Source organism: Mustela erminea, chromosome 7 (genome assembly GCF_009829155.1).
Source record: "Mustela erminea isolate mMusErm1 chromosome 7, mMusErm1.Pri, whole genome shotgun sequence".
Taxonomy (NCBI): Eukaryota; Metazoa; Chordata; class Mammalia; order Carnivora; family Mustelidae; genus Mustela; species Mustela erminea.
The window spans coordinates 3,416,301-3,436,090 of NC_045620.1; the positions used below are offsets into that span (position 1 = coordinate 3,416,301).

At 57.1% G+C, this 19,790-nt stretch overlaps 1 protein-coding gene across 1 annotated transcript in view; it reads right to left on the minus strand.

Annotated features, from left to right (window-relative positions):
• Window positions 1–1,624, minus strand: part of PHACTR3 (phosphatase and actin regulator 3) — a 198,268-nt gene extending 196,644 nt beyond the window's left edge. The window contains exon 1 of the mRNA XM_032350182.1: window positions 1,059–1,624. Coding sequence (XP_032206073.1) covers window positions 1,059–1,176 — 118 coding nt within the window. The 5' untranslated portion in view covers window positions 1,177–1,624. The remainder of the gene's footprint in view (window positions 1–1,058) is intronic.
• Between the last annotated feature and the right edge of the window lie 18,166 nt (window positions 1,625–19,790).

Here is a 19,790-nt window from a genome sequence, read left to right on the forward strand (position 1 = left end):
GGGGGGGGGGTGGTTCTAGATGTCCATGCCCACCATTTACCGTGAGCAGGTCCCCATCTGGGGCTGGTGCATCTGGAGAGAATAAATCTTCTAAGGAAGGTAGGGGCAACTTATTGTCAAAACATCATCCCTGAGAAAATTGTGCCTCTCAAAGAGAGGAAATCAAGTCCAGTGGCTTGATACCAAAACACCAGCTTTGATTCTTTTTTTGAACCCTACATTTCAGAAGCTCAGACTTCTCTCTGTGAAGTGAAAATTGCCTTCTGGTGGAGAAAGGTTTTAATGATCACTTTGCTTCCTGCGTCTCCATGGTGACAGGCCCCGCGCAGCCCACCCCCCTCCTGCTTTATTAGGCCTTTCTTCCTCTCTGGAAAGTAATCAATCAAGCCCTATAGACGCCTTTGTAACCGGATTTATCACCTAAACAATCGACGCTGCCGCGGGGGCGGGGGAGCGGACAAAGTCCGTGTAATTTAATGAAACGGGGCTCGGCCCTGGCGCACGCCCTGCATCTCCCTGCCGGAGGCTCCGCCGGGCACACCTGTCCCGGGAGGCGGGCGGGCGCGCCCAGGTGCGCCAGGCCCCGCCGGAGTTGGGCGTCCAGCCGGAGGCCCCGTGCGCGGCGGCCCCGGGAGCGCTGCCCTGCCCGGGCGGGGACGCCCAAGCCGGGGCCGCCGGGGCTGGGGCCCCGGGGAGGGACGCAGAGCTCGGAGGCAGCCCGGGCGGAGGCGGCCACAGGTCTGACTCTCTTCCCCCAGCTGGTCAGCGCCCAAGGCAGGACAGCCCCTCGGAGCGGAACGGCGGAGCCCGCAAGCCCGCGAGGAGGGCCGATGCGGAGCGCCCCCGCTCTGCCCGCGAACTCGGTTCTTTCCCGGACAAAGGGCTCCGCGGCGCCCCGGCCGCGTTCCTGGGGACGCGAACTGCGGAGGCCGGGCGCCCGGGTCCTGGCGCGGCTCCCCGATTGCGGAGCGCGGCGCGGAGCAGCGCCGGGGACGAGCCCAGCGCCACCTGCCCCCGGCCTGCCCACCTGCCCGGCCGCCCTCGCCCGGCCCCGTTACCTGGGTTCTCGCCGGCGTCGGCGGAGGAGGCGGCCGAGGAGTCGGTGAGAACGCTGGGGTCACTCTGCGAGCGGCCCCGCGACACGAGGCAGCCGCTCCCGTCCTCGGACGCGGCCATGGGCCTGGCCGGAGCGGGGGCAAGTTGCTGGAATCAGAGCATCCGAGGCGGCCAAGGTCACAGGCGAGGGGGCTGGAGGGGGCGTTTTTTTAAAAAGGAAAATCAAAAAGGACAGGGAGAGGGAAGGAGCCGGGGGACAACGCCAGGCTGGCTTCAGGGCGGTGAGACAATGGCCTCGCGGCTGCAGCCCCGCGCATCCCGGCGCGCGGCCTCGCTCGGCTATTTATTCGTGTTTATTCCCATTCTTCAGTTTATATTCCAGGAAAAAAAAAAAAAAGTTGAACCAGGAAATAAAAACTTTTCTTGTCAGTGTTTATTGCGTGCTTGGGGCAGGGGGTGATGTCCAGGAATTTCTGGGGGCGCTCCCTCCCCCCACCCCACCCCCCACCCCCCCGGAAAAAAAAGGGAAAAAGGAAAATCTTTGCTCTTGCAATTGCTTTAATCTGAAAGCTGTTCTTGGAGCATCTGTTGGAAAACATTAGGATTCTCCCATCATGCCGCGCGAGAGGAGCATGACGTCACGAGAGAGGGAGTGAGAGCCAGCGTGGTGATGGGGAGGGGTCTCCAATACCTGGGCTGCCTGTCGCCTGCCCAAGGGAGGTGTGTGTGTGGGGGGGCATCCTGAGTTATGAACTGCCTACCCCCTGCCCAGCAGAGCTCTAGAAACAAGAAAGCTCCCGGTCCCACCTTCTCCCCTCCCCAGGGGGAGGGGAGGAGACCCTGAGGGTGCCTCCCTTGGAGGCAGGGCCTAATCTCCCCAGAGGCTTCAGGCAGCTAGCTGGTCTCCCCGCCCTCCCTCTCTCGGGGATATGGAGGCCAGTGGGTCCTGCTGCCCAGACTCCACCCTGGGGGGGGGGTGCCCTCCAGAGCTTTATCCCTGCAACCTTAATCCCTTCTCCACTGCCCCCCCCTTCCTCCAGGCCCTCAGCACCCTGCCTGGGGGGAGACGGGCAGGATGGGCCCCTCGTGCCTTCCAGGGAGGCTTCCCCAGACGCCTAGATGGAAGTGGTGGGCCAGGCAGTGAAGGTGGCACCCCCAGGGCTGCCACTTACAGAGGTACCTCCAAAGTGCTAATGAGCAAGTCTCACCATTCCAGATAGTGGCGTGGGGGGCGGGGGCACACGGAGCTCCAGCGTCTCCAGCTAAGGCCTGGGGGACGGGAAGGGTAATGAAAAGAGGAAATCCCAGTAAAGGCGCAGGGAAGGTTGGAGCGTGGCACGGAGCCAGGCCTCGGAAGGTGCCCAGAGGAGGGAGCACTTCACCAGATGCCCAGATGGCTGGGCCCCAGGGGCCCTGGGGGAGGCTGCTCCCCCCAAGACTTGCTGTGTGCGGGGCCGGAGCACAGGCGTTCCCATGCACGGATGCCCTCTCAGCCCCTCACACAACTGCAGGGGGAAGGCCCGCTCAGAGGGGAAAACTGAGATCAGAGGAGGAGCTGGCCAGGGGTCCCACAGCTGGCGAGAGCAGCGCAGGGACTGGGACCTTCTGGGGGCTCTTCTTCCAGACGTGGGCAGCCCCTAAAGCTGGGTGTAGGGGTGTGTAGGGGGAGCACGTCGCACTGTTGGATGACCCCCCCATGGAGGGCCAAGGACAGAACCAAGAAGGGGGGAAGTGCTGCGGATGCTCGCCCACGCACAGCGTTGGGCCGTCGGCCGCAGTCACCTCCAGTCACCCCTCATCCATCGGTTCATTCATTCCAATAACCCCCAGGAGTCTAGCGCACTGCGTGCCCCATCAGGCACCACGGATCCAACAGTGAACAAACACAGAAACAGCCCCCACAATGGGTCTTCCAGGACGAGAGGGGAGGGCAGAGCTCAGAATGGTCACCAAAAAACCACCGGGTGTCCCCCAAAACAGTTACAGTTGACAACACCATGGAAAAGAGGAAACCGGGAAGACACTTTCCTGGATTCTTTTTATGCACATAAGAGATGTGCCGGACGGTGATGAGTCCAGCTCCGGGCTGAGCACTGCACTTGGGACGTTGTTTCTTCCTCCCGGCGCCTGAGGAAGATCCCCCACCTCAGACATGAGGCCACATCAGAGCCGTGAGTGGCCTGTCCGGGCCTCTGGCCTGGGAGCTCTCCAGCCCCCAGCCTGGGAGCTCTTCAGGCAGCCCCCCACCCCCGAGAGCCAAGCTGAGTCTTGGCCCCACAGGCGGGCTTTCGAGCCCCCTACCCAGCCCATCCTCAACACCTCCCCCACGGAGATGAGAAAGCCAGCAGCAGGCACAGAGATGGACCGGCCGGTGGGGGTGGGGGTGGCAGCCCAGGGGCGCGTCCCAGAGAAAAAGGCACTGGAGCGGGGTGGGGGGGGCGCCTTCAGCTGTCTGCCGAATGCCCACCACCTCCCACTGTTCCGATTTCCCTACTCGGAACCCACGCTGCTTAAGATTTTCCTTTAAATCAGGGGTGCCTGGGTGGCTCAGATGGTTAAGCCTCTGCCTTTGGCTCAGGTCATGATCTCCAGGTACTGGGATCAAGCCCTGCTTCAGACCCCCTGCTCAGTGGGGAAGCTGCTTCTCCCCTTCTCTCTCTGGCTCTGCCTCTTCACGTGCTTGTGTTCTTTCTCTCTCTCTCTCTCTCTCAAATAAATAAATAAAATCTTCAAAAAAAAAAAAAAAGAGATCTTTTTTTAAATCAATTCTTAGTACTTACATGCACTTTAAAGGAAACCATTGTCCCAGCAACAGAGAAGGGGCCTCCCTGTCACCTACAGGAAGGACTACGGTGCTGACTGGGTCCTGCCGGCCAGATCCCCTGTGGGCTCCAGCTTCGCTGGAAAGGAAAAGGAGCAAGGGTCGAGAGGCGTTCAGACACTCGGGCCCCAAACAGACATGTTCTCAATGTGGCCAGAAGGACAAAGCACAGAAAGAATTTTTTTATGAGAGCCAACGTTCCTAAATGCCTGTCCGGGCACCAGCTAAAATAATGTCTCGTCTCTTTAGTTGGTCTCGCTGCAGTGCCATTCACCACCACCCTCAAACCGTAGGGGCAGGACTCAAAAGCCCATGATGGGACACCTCGGTGGCTCAGTCGGTTAAGTGTCTGCCTTCAGCTCAGGTCACGATCCCAGGGTCCTGGGTTCAAGTCCCACATCAGGCTCCCTGCTCAGCAGAGCGCCTGCTTCTCCCTCTCCCTCTGCCTTTTCCCCTGCTTGTGCTCGCTCTCTAATAAATAAATAAAATCTTTAATAATAAAAAAAATAATTAAAAAAAAAAAAAGCACATGAAAGAAGACTTGGCATTCGCTCCAGGAGTGGAGAGACAGAAGACAAGAGTGACAACCAAGATTTAGTTTCTTAAAAAATATGCTTTAGCAAAATATTGTGATTTGTCAGAGCTGAGTAGACATACAGCTTGTCGTCGTAGTTTTCTCTGGCTTTGAAATGTTCCATGATAAAAATAGCTTTAAATTTAAAAAAAAAAAAAAAAAAGGTGACCACTGCTACCGGTCAGCAGCAACTAGTCTGCGGGGTAGGAGCCTTCAGGAGAGACTTGACCTTCCAAGTCATTCCAACCCAGAGCAGGAGGGGCCAGAAGCCTGGGAGGATCTGGCCCATGGGTGGCAGAAGGCAGCTGTCCACAGGAGGTGTCCCAGCCTCCAGGACCCTCAAGGGGTCTCAGTGAACGTTACCAACAGTCCCACCTCAACCAGACCCCTGTAAGTGCCCGGCTAAAAACCCTACAGGCACCAGCTAGACCATAGAGCACCTCAACAAGCCCAATGTCCGTCCTCTGATACGTGAATAACACCACGTGACTTGTCCAGCCCCGGAACATGATTCAGCCGCAGAATGACGAGAATAGGGGCCCCGGCTCTAGTATGAATGGACCCTGAAGTGTTATTCCAAGTGGTAGAAGCCACGCACAAGGGAGTACGTGTTGCATGATTTCCTCCACGTGACACGCCTCCAGAGACGAGCCGAGGAGTGCGTGCCTCGGGCCAGAATTTGGGGGAACGTACAAGCACTGCTAATGAGTTCGGGGCTTCCTTTGGGGTGACAGAAATGTTCCGAGTGTTCTAAAATTAGACAATGGTGGGGACTTCACAACTATAAATAAATTTAAAAACACTGAATGTTATACTTTGAACAGGTGAGCTTTATGGCATGTACATTATTTCAATAAAGTTGTTTTAAACACACACACAACGCACAGCGTACACAAAGGTCCTTAGGCTGGGCTTTGGATCTGAAGGATGACTGGATTTGCTTCTCACCTTTGCAGAGTGTAACCATACTTAAAACCTCTGCTGTCCTTGCCTGGGGCTTCAGATCAGGCTAAAGTCCTCTCTGGGGCCACCCTTCTGGTCTTTGATCAGAAAACCCAAAGCTATTTCTTGACTCCGGCTGCCATGATAACCCCAGCACAGTGGCCTCAAAGAACTAGGAAGAGCCAAAGTCAGTAAAATCTGTCCCTTCAACAAACACTAAGGATGAAGGCAAAAGGAAGGTCTTCCTCTGCCTGGGGCAGTCAGGGGGGGCATCATGGGGGAGGTGACGCTGGGCCTGGCAGAGAAGTACAGGAAGTGTAGGAAGTGTCCACTGTCCTGAGGAAGCAGGGGAGAGGCTTACAAGGACCCCAGTCCCACCCACACACATCTCTAGAGTTGGTTTTATTCTCATACAATGTGCAGGTTAACATCTGTTTTGTGCCAAAATACGAGATTTTCCAGGAATGCCACCATGAACAAAATGTGATTGGTCCTTGGCTTCATGGAGCTCGTGACCTTAAGAAGACAGGGTTAAGGACTGAGCCCTAGGTCGGCGCCCTGAGGTCAGGGAGCGCAGAGCCGGGCTTGCCTGGGGAGGAAGGAGCCTGGGCCGAGGAACCGATGCTCTTCTTGAAGCTGACGTCTCCGTGGGGATTAACCCCACAATTAAGCCAGAGAGGAAGCGGGGCCAACATGGGCCGGGGAGCAGCGTGGGGCTTGAAGTCCCCAAACAGAGGCAGAGTGAGGGGCTGGGGAGCGAGCCAGGCTGGAGAGAGGGGCAGGAGGCGGCCCACACCGTGCCTTGTGCGGCTCCTTAGGAGTCTGGAGTTCGCTCCAAGAAAGGTGAAAAGCAGCGGATGGCAGACGTGAGTCTCCAGAAGATCCCTCTGGCTGCGGATGGAGAAGGGACCTCGGGTAGGGGGAGAGAGACGAGGGGGCCGGCAATCCCCAAGGCGGGCACAGGGGAGCCGAGTGTGGGTTCAGTGTGCTGCAGAGGTGGTGCCAGCAACTTGGCGAGGGGGCGGCTGTGAAGGGACGGGACAGAGCAGGGAGCCACAGGTGACTCCCGGATGGCTGACTTCGATGATTAATGGGGCTGGGGTGCAGGGACGTCCAGGTGTGTCCTGATGATACGATACTGACGACGAGGTGGGCACAATGCTACTCCCGGGGTGGGGAGGGTCACGGAAGGGGCAGGAAGGGGCAGACAGACCAGAAGCCCCTTTTGGACCAACTTCATTAGACACAACATTTTGAGCCTACGGCCTTCGGTCCACGCCCACTTGGCTCAAGACTCCCGGGTTCCACCTGTTGGTTAGCTGGCGACGGAAAGTGTCAAAGGACACGCTCTGGGTCCCCCAGATGCGCCAGTCCCAGACGCAGCCCCGGGGACGCCTCTCTGGGCCTCTAATTCCTCATCACAGAACGAGCATGGTCCCTCCTGCCCGGCCATCCCATGGTGGTCATTCCAGGGGTCCGGTGGCAAGCGCTGACCCCACCCTGCGGGGCCTCTCCCCGGAACCCCCTCCCAAGGCTTCAGCCCCATTGCCCAGCCACCAAATGCACGTGAAAGGCACCCAGAGGGCTCAGCAGTGGGACAGGGAGGCACAACCGGCCACCTACCCGAGGCTAGGGTCAGCGCCCTCCAGTGGTTATGCCAGCGCCCACTGACTGCTTCCCGGCCCCTCATGCTCCCAGGAGCCCCGGAATCTGGGCTGCTGGGGTCTCAGCACCCAGAAGACCTCAGGGTCTTTGTCAAGTCTGCTCACCCGAGAACGTGCCTGCCATTGCGCAGGCACCCGGGAAAGAGATGCGCTGGCTGAGCCGGTGCACGGTGCACGCGGCGGGACGGAGAGCCCCACTCCGGGACACGGGGCTCCGCCTCCCCGCGGCCGCGGCCGCAGGGACAGAATCATCTTCTCCAACTGGCTTATCTCCATCAGCGCGTGATGCCCTCTGGGTCCTCGCATGTCACTGCAAACGGCAAGATTTCACTCCTCCGTGGAATTTAAGAAACAAAACAAATGAAGGACCAAGAGAGAGTGAGAAACCAAGAGAGAGACTCTGACCTCTAGAGAACACAGTGATGTTCCCAGAGGGGAGGCGGGTGGGGCGGGGGTGGGGAGGGCGAAGTAGGGAGCAGAACGGTGAAAACCTCACACACCCCACACGGCTGTGGCGCCGGGCGCTGCCCACAGTGGGATCCAAATGAAAAAATAAAAAGAAACAGAATTAAACCAGCAAACTCGATCTCTTACACGTCACGGCTCAAGCCGCCGTGTCTGTCCAAGCTCTTAAAGAACCAGTGGAAGAGGGACAAGGGGCCAACCCCAGGGTGGGGACGGGAGGCCAAGGGACCAGCGAGGGACCAGCCAGTCACATCGCACTGAGCCTGGCCTTGAGGAGGGGAGGCGCGCCCTCTGCTGGCCACTGGGGAAATGGCGCCCGATGCATCACGCAGGGGCCCTCCCTGACCTGGCTTGGGGACTCAACCTTGCCCTTGGATTCTTCCACACTTTGGCCACATTCTTGACGGGGTCTGCCCCTGCAGCCGCACCCACAAGGCTGGCCAGGGTGGTACTTCATACAATGCCAGATAGGGATCTTCTTAAAACATACGCAACCCTTTTAAAACAAAACCCTCCGTTTCACCCACCGTGCTCGCCGTACTGAAAGGCACCGGCAGCCAGAGCCGGCCTGGGAGACCCATGCCTTCCCAGTGATGCCTCCAGCCCCCCTCAGGGTACTGTCCCCTCGGACCATCTAGCGAAACCATTCCGAGCTGGAGCGGAAGACCCGGGCATGAGACAGGGCTCAGAGACTTCCTCTAGGTGGCCTCGGGCTTGTCCCCGCTGCGCCTGGGCCAGGTGCGTGAGGGAGGGAAAAGGCAGCCTCACTCTCCGGGTTTGGGCAATCCGCATAGCGCCCGGCACGCCGGACACCTCCCTATGTGCTCGCTGCTCCCAGTACAACGTCTCCTCTGGGGCAAGACTTCTGATACTGTCTCACGTGCCCCATGCACGCGCAGGTGCCAGGGGTGGGCATACATGGCAATCGATCTGGGGCAAGAAGCACAAGCAGGGGAGAGATGGAGCCCTCCTCTAGGAAAGACGGAGAACAGGCAGCAGGTTCTGGCTAACGCAGGTCAGCACAAATCTGTGAAACTTGGCGGGGGGGTTTTGCCATGCACCGTACATCCTATGTCTTTTCCCCGCTGCATGTGTGTGTTGGTGGGGGCACCCTGTCTCCCGCTGATGAACAGAGAGGGGCCTGCTTCCGAGGCCTCCGGAAAACACTGCCGCAGACCAGAGGGCCACTTACAGAAAAGGCATTTGCCATGATTGTTGCCAAGAGCTGGGCTCCGACTCCCTGCCTCGGAGGCTCCCGTGGGGTTCGCGGGGGCAGCACCACAGCTAGGAAGGGACGCCTGCTCCTGCAGACAGAGGCTCCAGTGGCCTCCCGCTGGATCTCGTGTGTGGGGAGCGAACCTCCTGGGTTTTCAGCTACTTAACCTGTAGACCTGAGAATGTGCCAGGCATCGTTCTAAGCACTTTGTAATTACTAATGTGGCTACTGCCGAAAGTCACCAAATACGGTTAGGTCCTAGTACATTCCCATTTTGCAAGTGTGATGCAAAGCGCTTAGTACTTGCCTGTTTGGCAAACGCAGAACTTGAACCCAGGTCCTCAGCTCCCGAGCTCAGGCTGTAACCACGTCAAGCACAGCCTCCGTGGCACAGGCAGGAACCTCCCACTTTTTGAGTCCTGCAAAAACCACCAACTTGGACGACGACGACAGAAGATTTGACAACTGGGGCGCCTGGGTGGCTCAGCGGGTTAAAGCCTCTGCTTCGGCTCAGGTCATGATCCCAGGGTCCTGGGATCGAGTCCCGCATTGGGCTCTCTGCTCAGCGGGGAGCCTGCTTCCTCCTCTCTCTCTGTCTGCCTCTCTGCCTACTTGTGATCTCTGTCTGTCAAATAAATAAATAAAATATTTAAAAAAAGAAGAAGAAGATGATGATGATGATTTAACAACTGCGTTTCTGCAATCCTATGACTTACCAAGAGTCTGGCGCGTGTGACTCGCCATCCCAGAGGCTGTGTGACTTAACAAAGGTCCCAGAGCTAAAAAGTGACAGGGACAGGACAGGACAGGACTCTTAGCCTCTTTCCACTGTGCCAGCTCATCCCTGAAGCCTCCCATCCTGCCCACGACCCTCACTCACCATGACCCCAGCTACCCTGAAGCCATTAGCTCGGGCAAACACACTCAGAGCCGACTCCACTCCCGGCCCCGTTGGGTTTGCCATCGGAACAGCTAATTGGGGAGCAAGAGGCTCCCTTGTCCTCTGCCAGGACAAAACGCACCCTGTCCCCTCCCCCCAGCATGGACATCTCCTGTCAACGACTCTGCAGGGACCCCTGTACACAGAAGTCACGAACAAGGCAGATAAAGAGAAAACAACCGAATATCTCTCAAAGCCTAATGGCTGACCTTGGATACATACAAACTAAGGGATGTGATATAGTGGCTTTTTTTTTTTCCCCCAATGAAATGAATCCATCTATCATGACTTCCAGGGCAAGTGGTTACATTGTATAACACAATGATGCCAAATGCAAGAGTCACACCACAGGTGCTTGGACGTGGGGTTCTGGGCTGCCCTATTCCCCCGCTGCCCACGTGGCTGCCTCCAGGAGCGGCTGCTCACCCGAACTCCCCACCAGAGGCGATTTCATTCGTGCTCAGAGAAGGAGATCATGAAACATGTGCGTGATGATAACGTAAAAGATAAACAGAGGGAACACCTGCACCCCTCGTTGGCCGCTGTGCTTGCCGCCTGAACTGTTAGGTCATTTCACTCTTTGCTTTTTAAGAAAAGGTAATTCGTGTTTAAGGAATGGCCTTTCGTCACCCAAACACTTAATCCTTCCTCCAACAAAACATGCACATTCTAATACGTTCACCAGATTAATATTCTGGAGAGCCGTGTTTCTCTTCCCGTGGGAGATGGCAGAGCTGGGCTTATTGACTTAACCACAGAACGGATTGATCTGGCCAGCTCCCTCCTGCAGAAACGGCAGACCAAGCACTTTGCACTGTAACAGTTCAAACACAGCACTGAGCCCGATCTATAAATTACAGAAAATCCATAACGCCAGGTTTATAGGTAGTACTTTAAAAATACATCGTAAGTCCCGTGGCTGGAGTGATAATCCCAGGAATCCACTTGTACAAACCCATAAATAATGCCGATAACGTCCGCACTTTCTCGTAGAAGCCGTGATCTCCTTCAGAGCCCAGCACGCATTAAAACCAACGCGAGCTCTAGAGCTGGTGGGCCGACCGGGACGTCGGGTACAGGGGAACAGTCATTCGGGCAATCGGATTCCGGCATCCCCGCCAGTACCAGGGATGTCTGCAGCCTTTGGGGGGGCAGCACTGATTTCTGTGTTTAGCAGGGGACATTTCAGTGAGCCCCCGGGGTACAGATTATTCCTGGTGTCTCATGCTGTAGTCTGGGGGGTTTCAGACCCTCTCGGTTCTTTTCCAGGCTACTCGGGGGGACCCACGTGCCTACTCAAGCCATGGCATAGAAGGGAGCCTCAGGGTTTTGGGGCAGTGGGCCTGGGAGTCTGTCAGCAGGAAAGAACAAAGGTACAAGTATCTCGAGTGGGTTGGCTCCGGCTCCCAGGAGCACCCACAGTACACAGTGAAGATGAGACGCTGGTCCTTCGTTTAGATCCAGGCAGGGGCCCAGAGACCACACAGATCCACCAGGCTTGGTCTGACAGAAGCACCCTTGAGATCACAAGGCCCTGTGTTGGGTCTGTTGACTGATGTGCTTCTGCAGCGATTGATGTCGCCTGCTCCTAATATGTGCCAGGTGTTGCGTGGGGGAGGGGGGCGGGGACGGCGCTCCTGACAATAGCAGGTGCAAAGGCCCCGAGGTTGGGCAGTTTGAGCAGCTGAGAAAAGGCAGGGTGGCAGGCAGTGAGTGGGCATAGAGACCCCAGAACTCAAAGGGCTTTACGATCCATGGAGTAGAGCATGGATTTTCTTCTGAGGGGAACAAAAAACCCAGCAGGGTCTCCAGATAGGACAGAGACAGGATTTACCTTCTCTCGGGAGGTTATGGGGCCACAGGGTGGAAGGTCAAGTGGAGGGAGGCAAGAAGGGGCCAGGAGACAAGGGACGCACGGGGACCACAGCATCCAGCATGGAGGATGGGGCTCAGGGCAGTGGCCAGAGCGAGATACACTGCGTTCCACCAATGCCTTATTCCAAGGTATCTTTCGCTACTACTGTAATTAAAAAAAAAAAAAACCCCACTAAAACTATTAAAATACAGATAATTAACAACGAATTTATGCACTCTCTAAGTTAGAAGGTTTTTTGTTTCAGTGTTAGGATTCCTTAAAGCAGGACTCAGCCGCCCAGCCCCACACACCCGTGCAGCTGGGACAAGGCGGTGCCATGTACTGGGGTCCCCTCACTCACCCCATCCATACTGAGCCGCTCCCTGTGGGCCTGACCGTGAGCTAATGCACTTCCCCACAGTGCGGACGGCAGAGCGCCAATCCCCTGGGATCCTGACCCCCAGTGACCCAATCAAACACTCCTCTAGGCACTGCTGCGAAGGCTTTTGTGGACAGATCGGGGCTACAGTCAGCAGCCCCGAAGACGGGGAGATCACCCCAGGTGACCGGGACAGCCCGGGGCAGTCGCAGGAGCCCCACTACGCAGAGGAAGGCAGGAGAGGAAGAGAGATGGGGCGGAGGGGAGGGAAGAAGGACTTGAAGCTGAGAGAAGGGTTCGGCCCCCCACCGGCCTCGAGGACCCACAAGCTGAGGAACACGGCAGCCTCCGGAGGCTGAGTGGTCCCTGCCAACAGCCAGCAGGAAAACAGGGAGTTGGATCCTACAGCCCGGGAGCTGACCTCTGCCTGGTGCGTGAGCGGGCAGCGGACTCTGCCCCCGAGGGTCCAGGAAGGAGCGCGGACCAGCAGACACGGGACTTCCCCCTGCGGGACCCAGGGAGGGGCTCAGCCAAGCCCACTGGACTCACACCCACGGAAGACGGTGAAAGTAAACGGGTCCTCCTGTAGGCTGCTCAGGGCCATGTGTTTCAGCAGCCGCAGGAAACAAGCACACACATCCTCTCTCTCATCCTCCGGACTGGCTGAGGACACTGGCTCTGGGGTCGCCGTCTGCTGACGAGGACAGCCCGGCTCAGAGCGGGGAGGTCAGGCTCGCGAGGTCATGCAGGGAGGCCGGGCTGCAGCTGGAACGAGCCATTCGCCTGACTCCAAGGGTCCTTCCCCCAGCTCTGCTCAACTCTCACCCCTCCGCCCCGCCTAGAGGGTCTGCAGAAGACAGAGGCAGTCACATCCAAGGTCAGCTCAAGGCTTGAACCAAGGGAAGAGGCTGCAGAGCAGGACAGGTGTGGTGGACTCCCCTCTCCCCACCCCGGCATCCCCCCTGCAGGACCCTTTCCTGTCACCAGCTTCCTCGTTTCCAAAGCAGGCATCTCCAAGGTGCCGCCAGAACTGGGTCATGCATTAAGGGCTGCCAGGTTAGGTCCTAAGAACTAGTACTGCCTCCCAGAGCACAAGGGAGAGAACATAAATTTTGAGAGCCCGGACAGCAAACGGCTGGGAATCAAGGGTCGGCCAGAGGAGACTGTCCAGGTTAAAAGTTCTGTCCACCAGCTGTGCGGCCTTGGGCAAGAGACCCGATCTCTGAGACTTGTTTCTCCTCATCTGTCAAATGGGGTCGTAGCTCCTCCCGACATGCCTGGACGGAGGAGCCGACGGAGCACAGCCCTCAGCCCGGAGTCGGCTCGGCCGCCGTGATGACCCCCGTCCCACAGGGTGACTTCACGGTGGCTTCTCCCAGGTCCCCGCACTGCGGTGACCCCCAGGCAACCCAACGCAAATGAGAAGTGTCAAGTACTTGGCACTGGGGCCCATGGCCATAGTTCTCCGCGTTGGAGACCACTTTCATCTACAAAGAGAAGAGGTGTTTCTTTTTATAATCCCCATGCTTCCCCCAGAGGTAAAAATCTGCCATGACTTTGTGTGGATTGCGGAAAGAAAGCACAGACGACAAAGCCACTAAAATACAAATAGAAATGAAAATTTGCCGCAAGCCTCTGCAGTCCGGCGTCCTCGTCCTCAGAGCGAGTGTGAATTGCACGAGTCGGAGGATTCGCAGCCATCGGATAAGGACCGGTTCCCCCAGCGCTCTGACCCTCGCAAGGGGACTGATATGGCCCTTATCTCATGTTAGCAACCGCACTAAGTGCGGCCGATTTTTAGTTCCTGCTCTTTGGGGAAGCAGCAGGGAGCTCCCATCAGTATCTGTAAGACGCACTCTGCCAGCAGCCGGACACCTGTCCACCTGCCAAGAGACCATGCTTGCGGCGGGAGGAATGGGGTAGGGTGGACAGGGGGCCAGAGGCGGGGATAGGCAGGGACATCTGATTAGGGCTTAGGTAATGGTGTCTGCCAGGTGTCTCTTAGGGAACTCGTACACAGAACATCGGTCTGTATGGAGAATAGGGCCCCACAGCCTACATGGACCCAGTCACGATTTGTTGGAGAAATGGTACGTAGATCCTGCAATACAGTCTAAAAATACCATGTGCATTCCGCAGAACGTGGGAACCACTCAGAGATGCCTACGAAGAGGCCGGCGGCCTGCCCCCAGCCCCGTGAAGGTAGGTGCTACTGAGTCTAGGATGACTTTCTCCATGGGGCCAGGAGAGAGGAGATGTCCCGCCACAGACTGCCACTCGTGCTCCGTAGGGCCACAGAATTTGTAGTGCACCTACTGTGTGCTACGCACGCCGGACACCGAGCCGTGGGCTAGACACGTCACTGCTGTGAGAGCTGGACATCTGGCAGGGAAGACGGGTCATTAACGGGTGAGCAAACACGTGACTCCTGGGCGAGGGCCCAGGTTTAGGGAGTCACCGGGGGGACTCCTGGAACTCAGCTAGGGTCAAATGCCCAGCCCCGAGCTATTACCGTGACAGGACACTGAGCGCAACCGGCAAAGGGAAAAGGTGTGCAGGGTGAAGCCCCGGGAAAACCAGGCATGAGCTTCCAGAAGCCTCTCCCAGCGGAGGCCTGCTGACGGCACTCAGGTCCTCCAGCAACAAGTTCTGACGACACCTGTGAACGCCAGTCTCCCAGGGAAGCCCCTCAGAGACCAGCACCACAGCTGGCAACCGGGGGCTGGTTCTGAAGATATGCTCTGCCTGGCACAACCAGGAGGCCAGAGCCCCGGAGGGAAAGCAGGCTCCCGGCGTAGAGCCCACGGTCTGCACACAGCGGAGGAGCAGAGAGGCGCCCTGATCCGTCAGAGAACGGCGGGACCCGTCCCAAAGCCCAGCGGCGCAGGTGCCGGCGGAAGGCCAGCCTTGCAAGCAGGCCTTTCTAAGGAAAGCAGACGGGCTGGCTCTGTTAACCCTTTTTCACACGATCACACAGCGTGGTGAGGGCTGCACGAGAATTCAGAAGAGAGTGTGCTAGGCTCAGTGCAGCGAGGCGGGGTCTTTCGGACAGGGCGGGAGATGCTGATTTCCAACTACGGCCCCAGCGTTCTCCACCCGCCACGTCCTCACCATGTGACCTTGGACCGCCCCCACCGAGGGACGGGTGCCAGCCCTCACCCCTGCGTCTGGGTGACGTCCAGGGCCGGATCATCAAAGATAACAGAAGTTGAGCCTTTCTCTTAGGAGGCTCCATCTTGGGACCTCCGGGCCCCTGTGCCGCCCATGTAGCAAGGATCTGAAACCCACAGTCCGGCTGGGCTCCCAGCAGCACCCATATGGTGCAGGTCTGGACTGAACCGTGTCCCTCAAAATTCATACACTTATGCCCTTGAATCTATCTGGAGACAGGGACTTAAAGACGTAATTAAGACAAAATGAAGCCATTAGCGTGAGTCCTGCTCGTGCCTGGTTGTGCCAGGCAGAGCATATCTTCAGAACCAGCCCCCGGTTGCCAGCTGTGGTGCTGGTCTCTGAGGGGCTTCCCTGGGAGACTGGAGTCCTGCTCCAGTCTGACTGTATGCTTAGAAGCAGCGGAAATGTGGACATGGAGAGAGCCGCCAGGGGCGACACACACAGAGGACAAAAGCCACATGAGGAGGCGGCTATCTACAAGCCAAAGAGAGAGGCCTCCAGAGAAACCAGCTCTGCCCACACCTCGATCTTGGACATCCGGCCTCCAGAACGGTGAGAAATCAAACTTTTGTTGTTTAAGGCCCCACGTCTGTGGTGTTGTGTTATGGGGACCCCAGCAAACTAACATACCAGCCGTACGACTCAGGGTCTCCAGAGAAACAAAAGTGACAGGAGAAATATTGACGCAGACAGCCAGACTGATTACAGGCACTGACTCACATGCATCATGGAGGCTAAGAAGTCCCACAGTCTGGCGCCCGCCCTCTGGAGACCCGGGGACACCTGCGGCAGAGGTCCAGCCCACACCTGAAGACCGAGAGCCAACGTCCAAGGGCAGGAGAAGACGGGGTGTCCCAATTCTGAGGACCCGGGATTGCTGGATTCCACTCGGAGCAAGGCCTTATGAAGACACATATATTCACCCACACCCAGTGACAGGTGGAACCCGTCACCTTCCCAGAAACATGCCAATCACACAAAATCAACCCCTTCCAGGTAACCCAGGCCACTAGCCTACAGAGGGCGCCACACCCGCATCACGCACCTGCACCCCTCCCCACCCCCATCCTCCCTGCCCCAGGACTGCAGAGTCCGCAGTGTGGTGCTCAGTCCGGCAGGAGCCTGCGGGGCCCCAGTGGTACCATCCCGGCCAGGCCACCAGGCTGGCTCGGAGAAGACCCATGCGAGGGGTGTGCGTGGTTCCTGTTAACTGTCCTTAGAGCTGCATTTCCTAAAACTGAACTTTGGTACAAATCCCAAAGGCAGCAGCTGCCTCAATGAAGCTCAAACAACAGAGGGGTTGGGGGAACCCAGTGCCCTGGGTCGACCACGAGGAAGTCGTGAGAGCGCCTGTCTGGGCGGCACGTGGGGAGGGTCTCCTCCGGGGGGGCCCCGCCGTGGCAAGCAACTGAGGCAGTGAGGAGGCTCACCTCAACTTTTCTGAGCAGCGGGCCCCAGGAGTTGCCGCGTCACAGTCGAAGGAAGGAAGGAAGGAGTGAAAGCACACTCACACGGTGATCGTGTCAGTGTGAATGCACACTCACACGGTGATCGTGTCAGTAAGCCGCACACGTCACAGAGTCCGAAAACAAACTCTTGCCCAAAACTGGCTTCCATTTATGGTTCAGAAGATGGGATCTGCTCTGTGATCCCGGGCAAAGGAAACCACCCGAAGCCCCCACCGCCCTCCAGACCATCTCTCCTGCCTGGGCTGGCGCAGGGGGGGACGTTTCCCCCAGAATCCGCAGCTCCCCGGACTGAGCATTTTGACTCTGGGATTCCCTACTAAAAATCTGGATTCTACCACATCCTTTTCATGAAAATGAACTACAGCAGAGTAGAAACAGAAATAAAAAAATACCTGATTGGCCATTGATAGGAAACGTGACATATATGTTTATGACCCATCATCCTGGTTTGCCCTGGGGACTGAGGACTTACAGGGACAAGGACTGGCGGTGCTAAAACCAGGACCGTCCCCGGCAAACTCAGTGTCCGCTCTAAACTCGGAGCAGAAAAAGATTTCTTAAGAAACAAAAAGCAAAGACATCAAGGAGCAGCTTGATAGGTTTTGCTACATCAAGACTAAAACCTCGGGGATGTACTGAGGGGTCGGGGGCGGCGGCGGCAGGTACCAGCTCCGGGCCGCAGATCCGAAAGCAGCTAAGAGAGTAGATCTTAAAAGTTCTCGTAGCAAGAAAACACTTGCCGCTACACGTAGTGATGGACGTTCACTAGACTCAGTGCCGGGATCTTGCAATGTACATGCTTTGGAATCGCTAGGCGGTACTCCCGACCCTAATACAATGTTACGTGTCCATTATATCTGAAGAAGAAACCAACCTAAGAACTTCTCCTCCACCAAAGACACTATAGACAAAGTTAAAAGACAAGCCACAGAGACAGCATAAGTACCTTCAGCAAGTAGAGGGTTAGACTCGAGAACACAAAAATAGTTCCTACAAACTATCTAGAAGAGGACCAGCAACCCCACAAAAATACTGGCAACTGAGCGGCTACCCACAAAACTTAACCAAATGCACATTAACACACATGCACACACATGCACAGACACACATACACACACACGCACACGCAACCGTCCAGGGGCACGTGGATGGCTCAGTGGGTTGAGCATCAGCCTTCAGCTCAGGTCATGACCTCAGGGTCCTGGGATCGAGTCCCACATCAGGCTCCCTGCTCAGCGGGGAGTCTGCTTCTCCCTCTGCCTCTCCCCTGGCGTGTGCTCTCTTGCTCACTCTCTCTCTCTCAAATAAATAAATAAAATCTTAGACAAACAAACAAAAAACCTCCAAAACAATCTAGGGAATGGAAATTAAACCAAGGAAGTGACACTTGTTTTTGTAGAATTGAGGAAATGGGAGACTCTGAACAACTCAAGACAGCTGGAAGGCAGGCACTTCAGACACGGCCGTTGGAAGCAACGTCGCCTCTTCGGGAAACTATGCAGTTGCACCAAACATAATTTAAAATGTATGTGTCTTCTACCCCAGAAATTCCGCTTCTAACAATGCACCGTATAGAGGGGCACTTGCCAGGTGTCCCACAGATGCACACGGGACGCTCGTTGCAGCCCCGCCCGGGACGCGAAGACCCGAGAGCGACCTCCACGGCGGGCCGCAGCAAAAAAGCCAAGACGGCAGTGGAATACTCTAACACAGTTGGAAGGAATCTATTAACCCAGATACATCTCCCAGACACGTTGGTGCGCAAAAACAATACGGTTCGGAACAAGATGTGCTGCCTTCGGATGCTATTTCTTGAAAACACTTACAGGAAACCATCCCATAGAGCTTCTGAGCCCCGCACATGCGTCCAGACAGTCTGCCGGGAACCCCGGGAGACGGTAATAGAGGGGTCACCTCTGGGGAGCACGGGAGAAGCGCAGGGAGCAGTGCTCACCTCATTCGTAACGTTTGCACTTCTCACTCGGACGAGGCAGTCGTGACACGCTGGAGTAATTAATAGTTTCCCCCAAAGAAGCCTGTTGCCTGCATCGAGCGCACTACGTACGCTTCAGCCAACAAATACTGACGAGCGCTGACCAGAGGCCAGACCCGCTCTAAAGCCTGAGGGTCACTCAGTGCCTGTGGAACAAAAGCAAGGCGGTCGACGGTATTGGCCGTGCTCCTCGGCAGCCGGCGCTCCTAAGGTAACAGGATGGCCGATACCTGCGGACAAGGGACAAGCAGAGAGAATGCCAGGGCGGGGGACAGGAGTGGAGGGAGGTCTTAAGCTGGATCTCCCCCTGGCAGGCCCTCGGCTGCCTGATGATACTTGTCCCCAGAGAGAAGGCTGAGGTCCGCAGGGCAGGTCTGGACCCATGGTGGCTTCCGCCCGTCGGGTAAGCCTACACCTGGTGTCCCCGCACTGCTGGGGGTGGGGGCAGCCGGAGACAGGCTGCTTGGTGTTTGCAGTGTTCAGCGCCCACTCTCCCTCTTCTGCAGACACCCCCCGATCTCTTCTGGGGCCTCGGGCCTGGCGACTGAGGGACGGGCGTCCACACCTGGCCTCTACCACCCAGCCCCCCACCTCTCCCAGGCCACAGTGACAGGTGCAAGGGCAGGTGATGCGGCCCAGCCCGAGTCCTGCACAGACAATGGGACACTAGCTGGAGCCCCTGAGCCACGGGGCTCTGGACTTCCAGCCTCTTGACCTGGCAAGCACTCCTTTTGCTGCTGAGGTCCAGTCCCCTGCTAGCCGAAAAGCCAGCTGTGCACAGCTGGCTGTCATTCCGATTTCAACAGAATTGGGCAACTGTGATCCTTGCCACATCTTCAGGGTCACTGCCTCCGGGAAGCCTGGCCCGGCCCTAACTCTGAGCCCTGAGCTGAGTCAGGGAAACAAGGCATTACATTTCCAGCTGCCTTGTGCGGCCCCTAAAGCCGCAACGTTTATGAGCATCAGCCGAGGCGTTTCATGATACCATCCAGCACGCCTTCCCCTTCAAACAAACAAACAAACATACAACCCCATTTGGTACAGAAATACCCCAGTACGAGTCAGAGCTTCCAGATCAGATTCCGAAGTCTGGAAGAATGAGTGGCTCATTTGTTCCTAAATCAGAGCAGCGGCTCTGACCACAGAGCCCTCAGCCCTCTAAGGTGGGGACATGGGATCAGCCCAGGGCAGACCCCCGGAGGCAGCCACGCCCAAATCAGGGGGGCTGAGCTTCCGGCGGCC